This window comes from Nicotiana tomentosiformis, chromosome 4 (genome assembly GCF_000390325.3).
Source record: "Nicotiana tomentosiformis chromosome 4, ASM39032v3, whole genome shotgun sequence".
In the NCBI taxonomy this organism is placed as follows: domain Eukaryota; kingdom Viridiplantae; phylum Streptophyta; class Magnoliopsida; order Solanales; family Solanaceae; genus Nicotiana; species Nicotiana tomentosiformis.
In genome coordinates this window covers 30931553-30941635 of record NC_090815.1, presented here as the reverse complement: position 1 = coordinate 30941635, position 10083 = coordinate 30931553, and the positions used below count along the sequence as shown (strand labels likewise).

At 37.6% G+C, this 10083-nt stretch overlaps 1 protein-coding gene across 1 annotated transcript; it reads right to left on the bottom strand.

The window, feature by feature from the left end:
- Positions 1-539: 539 nt before the first annotated feature.
- Positions 540-9195, bottom strand: LOC104115824 (rust resistance kinase Lr10-like). Its single transcript, XM_070199693.1, has 3 exons — positions 7466-9195; positions 2152-2184; positions 540-1820 (listed from the first exon to the last, which is right to left on the bottom strand). Exons 1-3 carry the CDS (start codon positions 8211-8213, stop codon positions 706-708), a joined length of 1896 nt encoding a protein of 631 aa, XP_070055794.1. The 5' UTR covers positions 8214-9195; the 3' UTR covers positions 540-705.
- Between the last annotated feature and the right edge of the window lie 888 nt (positions 9196-10083).

Below are 10083 nucleotides of genomic sequence, written 5' to 3'. Positions count from 1 at the left end.
AGTTATCTTCAACTTCTAACTCTTTCCTTATCTTGGATAGAGTTCTCTTCAAGTAAGGAGTCCTCCTCCTTACCAAATATGCAACATTTTTGTTCAGGGATTATCAGAAATAACCACTTATACTTATCCATTTCACGTGCATGCCTTTTGCTTGATTCTGCCCGTCACCTGTGTACACTGTCCATGGACCTGGTTCATGCATGTTTTCTTTTATCAATCATCAAAACCAAAACCGCTCAGGTCAACATTTAGAGGACCACCTATGTATTCGGCCTTTAGAGAACTTCGATTTAGGGATATGAGTACCGAATAGAGTAATTAACCTCACAAGATGAAAACACACGCTATAGCCTAGAGCAAGTATGATAAGAAGGAAAAAAGGCCTCAGGGAAAAGACAGTGAAAAACAGACATCCAAGACACTATCCACTCTCTGAGTTTTGTGGTGTTCACAACTAGTATATTTTCTTGTTATTTTGCTGTGTCCATTATTTTCATTGACATTACTGACTTAAGCAGTAGAGTGGGTTCACACATGGCTAGGTACTAACCCGAGCCATCTTTAGACATTAGCAGAAATAAAGGATTATACAACTGACCAAAAGTAGGGCTATCTAATATCAAGATTAATTCAAAATCATGCATACATAGTTTCTGCCAAGTTTTGATAAGTCTAGATCAAAATCAAACATAAACCGGTCCATTCCTAAACCGTATAAGTAGTAGTAGGCATGTCTCTGTCTGACCTTGAAGGAGAATACAAGAACGGCTTAGGAGGCATTTGCAAAGATCCGAGTTCACCTTGTAACATCTCTACAACCATACTAATAGACGGTCGGCTGGCCGGATCAGTTTGGATACACCACAGGCTTACCAGTATCATCTTTTCTGCAAGTTTGTTGTCCTCTTCCTTCTCAATGCCAGTTAATCCAAGCTCTTCCTTTTGTTCAATTTGTGTGTAAATCCAGTGCGGAAAGAATATTTCACTGGTGCGGTCAACAGCAAAATCAACATTCTTCCTTCCTCCAACCATCTCGAGGACCATCATACCGTAGCTGTACACATCTGACTTGTGAGAAACTCCTCCAATGTTTTTATACACAATTTCTGGTGCAATGTATCCAACAGTCCCTCTTGCCCCCAATAAAGATACAATGCTTTCCTTCTTGTTACATAGTTTTGCAAGGCCGAAATCAGATATTTTTGGACAGAAGTCTTCATCCAGAAGAATGTTGTGAGGCTTTATATCGAAGTGCAGGATTCGAGTATTGCAACCGCGATGCAAATACTCCAATCCTCTAGCAATACCAAGTGTAATATTGTATAATGTTTGCCATCCTAGTTGACGATTCGTCCCTGATTTTGCGTCATAAATGAACTTCTCAAGGGATCCATTGGGCATGAAATCATAGATTAGAGCTTTGTTTTGACCCTCAAAACAAAATCCCACAAGTGATACAATATTAATGTGAGAAGTCCTGCTGATACTTGCCACCTCGTTGATAAACTCTTCTCCCCCGCCCTTCGATTCCTTCAAAACCTTGACTGCCACAAGACTACCATTATGCAACTTTCCCTTGTACACACAACCATAGCCTCCTTGACCAAGTTTATTTTTGAAATACTCGGTCATTTTTTTGACTTCAGGATAACTGTAATTTCTTGGAGCGAGTGATCTACAGTTCTTAAGGAAGTCCTTTACATTTCTGTAATCCTCTCCTTTTTTCTTCCAGAAAATCATGGAATTAAGGGAGCATTTTGTTCTTAAGTACAGGAGTACGATAATCAGAATCGCGATTCCACCAATAGAAGAAACTGTGGCTGTCAAGACACCAATCGAAAGATTGTTACCAATTTTGCATCTTTGGTAAATTAGAAAATATTTAGCACAGATCTATCAGCTTAATAACCTTTCCATGAAGAAGGTACTCTTTGTCTGTGTGTGCGTCTTTTAATGCACCAGCAACACTTTATGACGAGAGAAAAAAATAACTATTTATATTTTGCTACGAACAAAGAACTGACATTTCATCACTTGACTAGACAACTTTAAAGAGTGAGCTAACTCAAAAAAGATCAGTGATATGAGAACCTCGGCTCAAGATGAGAACATCCAGTGATATGAAATAAAAATTTGTATCTATAGATTTACCTGCAGCTAGAATTCGTTTTGACTTTCTCTTCACTGCAGCCAAAGAAAATCACGAAAGGTTAGATAGGTGTTGCGCGAGGAGGAGAGGAAGATAAAATGAAGTAACTTGTGCAATCTTATGCTGCAATATTAAATAGTACATAACAAGAGTAAAAGAGGATAACTGAAACATTGCAGGACAAAGACATCGGTTAGATTGTTAACTTGGTGATGGAGTAGTAAAAATTGATGATTATAATATAGGTGCCTTCTGCAACTACTTTGTATCTGCTCTGAGCGAACAGAAAGGTCACTTGAGGAGCAAAAATGAACAATTGGAAAATGAAAGAGCTACAGCGGTAAATGTATTGCAGTGTAGGGAAGGACTGTTAGTTATATTTGTTGAAATTGTCAAAAGTCCCACATCGGTGGATGTCAATTTTGAATGGTAATTTCACCCTATAAAAAGAGGCCTAATATTTAGGATTTAGGTACACCTCTCATTTGCCTTTTTTATCTTCTTAAGGCATTTGTATCATCTCTCTTTAGTATTATTTCACTTGTAATTTTGGAGTGGAATAAAATATTGATTGTGTCCGAGTAAGTAGGCAAAATTGGCCGAACCTCGTAAATTCTGGTGTTCTTTTATTATTGTCTTATTGTCTTGTTTATTATTTAGTGGTTGTCATAATTTTTGGTATAGTAGTTGTGACTCATTCACACTACATACATTTGGCTTCCGCAACAATTGGTATCAGAGCCAAGGTACTGTCTAAGTATGCTTTGTGGTTGCAGCATAGTCTGATCTTCCACATCAGAAAAGATCTATCTTGGTAACTGAGTTAAGGTTCTGTCTGAGTATGCTCTGTGGTTGCAGTTTAGTCTTATCTTCCACACCAGAAAGGAAATAATCTTGATTTGTGTCGTCAGTTACTAAATAATATTTGTGTCAAAATGGAAGACAATAAATAAGAAGAATCTATATCAAGTGTCAATAATACGTCATCGTTGGCATCTTCGCTTATGACAAGAATTGTGTCAAATGCGAAATTTGCGGTAGAAATTTTTGACGGGTCAGGACATTTTGGGATGTGCCAAGGCGAGGTACTAAATGTTCTTTTTCAACAAGGGCTAGATCTTGCCATTGAAGAAAAGAAACCAGATGTTATTGGAGAAGAAGATTGGAAAATTATCAATCGTGTTGCTTGCGGTACCATTCGATCCTACCTTGCTAGAGAGCAGAAATATCCATACACAAAGAAAACTTCTGCAAGTAAATTATGGAAAGCACTGGAGGATAAACTTTTAAAGAAAAATAGTCAAAATAAATTGTACATGAAGAAGAGACTATTTCGCTTCACCTATGTTCCTGGTACCACAATAAATGAATATATTACTAGTTTCAATAAGTTGGTCACAGATTGGCAAAATATGGATACAACTTTTGATTATGGTGACTTGGCCTTGATGTTGTTGGGGTCACTTCCTAATGAGTACGAGCACCTTGAAACTACTCTACTCCATGGAAATGACAAAATTTCTCTCAGAGAAGTTTGTTCGGCTTTGTACAGCTATGAACAAAGAAAGGGAGAAAAACAAAAGGGCGGAGAAGGAGAAGCACTAATTGTGAGGGGACGTCCTCAAAATCAAACGTGGACTAAGAAGGGAAGATCCAAATCGAGATCTAGACCCAGCAAAGATGAATGTGCCTTTTGTCGAGAAAAGGGGCACTGGAAGAAAGACTGTTCGAAGTTGAAGAATAAGGCCAGACATAACAATGGAAAGGCCATTATGGATTCAAATGTAGCTGATTGTGATGATTCAGACTTCTCATTAGTTACAACAGAGTTATCAACATCATCAGACATATGGTTGATGGACTCGGCTTGTAGCTATCATATGTGTCCCAACAAGGACTGGTTCGTGAATTTTCAAGAAGGAGAATATGGAGTCATCCACACAGCGGATAACAGCCCTCTTACCTCATATGGCATTGGTTCAATAAGATTAAGAAGTCATGATGGAATGATCAGAACATTAACAGATGTTCGATATGTACCGGGTTTGAAGAAGAATCTCATCTCTGTGGGAGCCCTAGAATCAAAAGGGTTCAAAATCATTGCAAAAAATGGAGTGATGAGAATATGCTCCGGTGCACTAGTGGTAATGAAGGCCAATCGAAACAACAATAACATGTACCGCTATCGTGGTTGTACAGTTATTGGGACATGCTGGAGGGAAATCCTTGAAAGCTCTATCTAATCAAGGATTGTTAAAAGGCGTAAAGACTTGCAACTTGGAGTTTTGCGAGCATTGTGTCAAAGGGAAACAGGCAAGGGTTAAATTTGGTACAGCGATCCATAATACTAAAGGCATTTTGGATTATGTACACTCTGATGTTTGGGGTTCTTCCAAAACACCTTCATTGGGTGGGGAGCACTATTTTGTAACCTTTGTTGATGATTTTTCCCGAAGAGTGTGGGTGTATACAATGAAGAGGAAAGATGAAGTGTTGGGAATTTTTCTCAAATGGAAGACGATGGTGGAGAATCAAACAGGCAGGGGGATCAAGTGTATTTGCACAGACAATGGAGATGAATACAAAAATGATCATTTCAATAAGGTCTGTGAAAATAATGGCATCGTCCGACACTTCACTGTCAGACATACACCACAACAGAATTGAGTGGCAGAACGTATGAACCGGACTTTACTGGAGAAGGTACGGTGTATGTTGTCCAATACTGGCTTGGGCAAAGAATTTTGGGCTAAGGCAATTACATATGCATGCCACCTCATTAATCGTCTACCATCTGTTGCTATTGATGGCAAGACACCATTTGAAAAATGGTATGGAAAACCTGCTGTAGATTATGACTCTTTGCACGTGTTTGGCTCAATTGCACACTATCATGTGAAAGAGTCAAAATTGGATCTGAGAGCAAAGAAGGCTATATTTATGGGGATTACTTCTGGAGTCAAAGGATACCGCTTATGGTGTCCAGAGACAAGGAATATTATATTCAGCAGAGATGTTACCTTTGATGAATCTGCCATAACAGATAAGGTGATAGTTGAAGATGTCAAACAAACTGGTGGTGCATCAAAGCAGGTGGAGTTTGAGGAAAAATTTATTTTTCCTACACAAGAAGCAGAGGAGGAAACTCATGAAGATTACCCTCTGGAAGAAGAGCCAGTAGAGAGGGAGATTCTAACTCAGGAACCTCGACAACAACTTGAATCAATAGCAACCAGCAGGCCAAAAAGGACAATAACGAAACCTGTTCGTCTCATAGAGATGGTTGCTTGTGCAACCTCAATTGTAGCTGATGGTGTTCCTACCACTTATAAAGACGAAATCCAAAGTTCAGAAGAAGATAAGTGGAGGATTGCCATGAATGAAGAAATGCAGTCCCTTCATCAGAATCATACATGAAAATTGGCCAATCTCCCGAAGGGAAAGAAAATAATTGGGTGCAAATGGGTATTTGCAAAGAAAGAAGGATTTCCTAACCAAGAAGATGTTCGCTACAAAGCAAGATTGGTGGCCAAAGGATATGCTCAGAAGGAGGGAATTGATTACAATGAAGTATTTTCTCCAGTTGTAAAACATTCCTCCATTAGAATTATGTTGGCTTTGGTAGCACAGTTGGATTTGGAACTAGTTCAGATGGAAAACTTGGAGGAGGAAATCTACATGAATCAGCCAGAAGGATTCAAAGTTGCTGGAAAAGAAAATATGGTATGCAAACTTGAAAAATTATTGTACGGATTGAAACAATCTTCTAGACAATGGTACAAGCGATTTGACAAGTTTATGTTGCGGCAAGGGTACAAGAGAAGCAAATACGATCATTGTGTGTATTTGCGCAAACTTAATGATGGTTCCTTTGTATATCTTCTCCTATATGTTGATGATATGTTGATAACTTCCAAGAATTCGGAAGAAATTGATAAGTTGAAGATTCAACTGAAGGAGGAGTTCGAGATGAAGGATCTGGGTGAGGCAAAGAAAATTCTTGGCATGGAGATAATAAGAGATAGACGTTCAAAGAAACTCTGTTTATCTCAGAAAGAATATTTGAAGAGAGTACTACAGCATTTTGGCATAGATAAGAAGACTAAGCCAATTAGTACGCCACTTGCTCCCCATTTTAAGCTAAGTACTACTATGTCGCCAAAGGATGAAACTGAACAGGAGTATATGTCAAGGGTACCATACGCAAATACTGTTGGTAGCTTGATGTATGTAATGGTTTGTACGAGACCTGACATTTCACAAGCCGTTGGAGTTATTAGCAGATATATGCATAATCCAGGAAAGGAGCATTGGCAAGCTGTGAAATGGATTCTACGATATATTCATAGTACTGTAGATGTTGGGTTAGTTTTTGAGCAGGAAGGCAATCGGTCTGTAGTTGGATATTGTGACTCAGATTTTGCGGATGATCTGGACAAACGAAGGTCAACTAATGGTTATGTGTTTACTTTTGCAAAGGCACCAGTTAGTTGGAAGTCTACTTTGCAGTCAACAGTTGCTTTGTCTACAACAGAGGCAGAGTACATGGATATTACAGAGGCTGTGAAGGAGGCAATTTGGCTTCAGGGGTTGCTAAAGGAGCTTGGTATTGAACAAAAAAATTTTATAATTTTTTGTGATAGTCAAAGTGCTATTCAATTAGTGAAGAACCAAGTTTATCATACAAGGACGAAGCACATTGATGTTCGGTATCATTTTGTACGAGAAATCATAGAAGAAAGTGGAGTCACGGTGAAGAAAATTCATACTACGGAGAACCCTGCTGATATGCTCACAAAAGTGGTGACTGCGGTCAAGTTTCAACATTGTTTGGATTTGATCAACATTGTTGAACACTAAAGATTGAAGATGAAGACACAACCAAAATTTGTTATTGAGAGAAATTTGAAGATGTGGAATTTTGCCAAGGTGGAGATTTGTTGAAATTGTCAAAAGTCCCACATCGGTGGATGTCAATTTTGAATGGGAATTTCACCCTATAAAAGGAGGCCTAATATTTAGGATTTAGGTACACCTCTCATTTGCCTTTTTTATCTTCTTAAGGCATTTGTATCTTCTCTTTTTAGTATTATTTCACTTGTAATTTTGGAGTGGAATAAAATATTGATTGTGTCCGAGGAAGTAGGCAAAATTGGCCGAACCTCGTAAATTCTGGTGTTCTTTTATTGTTGTCTTATTGTCTTATTTATTATTTAGTGGTTGTCATAATTTTTTGTATAGTAATTATAACTCATTCACACAACATACATTTGGCTTCCGTAACAATATTAACTTCACTTTGTAAGTAAAATTTACCTTTGGGATTTGGGGAACAAAGAAAATTGTTGTTGCTGTCAGCTAAACATCGGCCTCCTTGATAGTAACATTTACTACAATCATCAGACAGGCTCCACTGGATTGTAAAATTCGCGGTTAAGAGATCAAACAAGCTACTAGTTTGAGGTAACTGCGACCTCCATTTAATTGGTAATTGAATCACTGAACAGTTAACAGGAATAGCTCCCTCTGGTGCATCCGAGTAGCCTTTCCTCCATGTTGTCGGATACTTGTAGTAAATGCCGAAGCCTCTACATTTAATATAATTCTTATAGTCACGAAAATAGTGATCATTCATCCTCCTGTTGATGTCTAAACTGCTGTTGCATCTGAACAAGGTAAGATTGCGTTGGTTGGTTCGAATCGAGATTGAAGGGGAACTTGGAAAAGATAGACTTTTATCGAAAGAATTGCAACTGTTTTCTGCCAATAAATCATTAAGCCTAAGGTCTAAAACTCTATAACTATTATCATCCGAACGTTGTTCCAGAGCAGTGTAAACATTTCCTCCCAAATGAATCGTTGGATTTGGTTTAGTATCACAATCAATGGTGTACAATCCACAAGCAGGTTGTGAGGATACAGAAAATGGAAACTTGACATTTCCAAAGCTCCCACATTTGAATTCCTTGGGGCAGCTATCTTGGGATTGATTCTGAGCTTGAGCTGATAAGATCAGCAACTGATAGAAAATGAATAAAACAAACCAACAAGATACAGCTATCATTCTCAATTCTTGCCCTAATATTAATTTGCTATAAGATATTCAAAACTGATACAAGGAAAGAAGCAGAGAGTAAGCAATTATCTTTGTATTTCACTTGGAAATTTCAGCTTTGACAACTTGAAGGAAAAAACAAAGGAGGAGGACCAAAAGAAGTGGGATCTCGAGACTTACAGAATGGACTGACCACTGTATCCATAATACTATCCACAGAAAACTATTCAGCCTTTTTTTCCCCTTTTATTAAGAAAATGCTGGTGTTCGAGCCAGTTTGTCTCCACCTTAAGTATTCCACTAGTATCAAATATTTTCGTCAACTAAGGTTAGGCATATGAGAAGAAAACTCACCTAGTGTTTTTTGTCTTTGTTGGGATTTGAATCTGATCTCCAAAGTCTGCATGAGATTGCATCCACTTCATTTAGGAGCGAATCTAGTGCCTAAGTTATGCATTCATTTTGAACCCATTAACAAAGTTTTTACCCCAAAATTTTTAAAAAAGAAAAAAAGTGGAAACGTGACTATACAGTATACGGTTTCATAGCTAATAAACACGCTAACTGACTTGCGATATGGTGAAAATGACTTGAGGAAACATAGGGCCAAAAGGAAGGGAAGAATCAGACAAGACATTGACTTGACTCGATCTATCACTACAAAGAAAACATATAATTTTTTCTCTGAAAAAACTTTGGTTATACCCCAAAGCTAGTGGTAGTTGAGTTAGAAGAACCCAAAACCCATATGATCTCCACATGTTCCCCTGAAGTATAGTAGGAAGAATTAGAGGTGGCAAAATTCATTCATTTTTAGTTACTCGCCTAGCTGGTTCAAGTTTAAACATGTTAGGCTAAGTACGCCATAATTGAGAAAGGGAAGACCCACCCCCCCAGAGCCAGAGCACAAGTGCCGACCTCTTCGAAATAATTAAGAGACACAGCAAACATATACACTATATTTACCATTCGTAGTTATACTTTTAGAAAATTACTATTGATAGCTATAATTAAATTTATAGCAAATACACTTGTAGTACCGAGAACATGTTATTTTTCTGTATTTCTGCATTTCTCTTTGGTTATATTCGTTGCACGAACGAATACAGTCGATACGAATACAATGTATACACTCCTTTAAGTATTTGTTGCACGAACAAATATAGTTGATACAGATTATATTCGTTGCGCGAACGAATACAGTTGACACATGATATATTCGTTGCACGTCTGAATACAAGTGATACAAGATGGTAACAATTGAACGATAGATACGAATGGTAATTAGGCAAACTATAGTTACGTATGGAAACTTGGCTCTAAACTAGTGTTTTGTAAAAAGAAGAATTAACCCAAATAATTAGTGAAGGTATAATATATGCATATTTTATGTATTGTGTGTGTAGAATCAATGTATAAACTATGTATATGTCTAACAAAATAAACAAAAAATATGGCCAGCTATTTGTTAAAACTCCCTTGTAAAAACTCCTCATAATTCTTTGGCAAAATAGTCTCCTAGCCACTTAAACTTGCACCTGATTGCCAACCAGGTAAAGAAACTTACAACTTTCCTATTTGAACATCTCAACTAGTACATATGTAAAATAATAAACACATTTGACCATTGACTATGCTTGTATGGCAAGAGCACATGTGACATGGACAAAGTGCGTGCAACTCATGATAATTAGCGTGTGTGAGAATAATAATTTTGGATTAAAAGTTTTCTAAAATAAAAAAAAATGAAACAAAGAAAAGAAATAAAGACCCACATTCCATCCCTTTCTTTACCATTACACCCCTTCCCCCTTCTTCCTCTACCACTGTACGCCAACCTCCCAACCAATACATCAATTTTTTTTCCTCTTACTTCCAA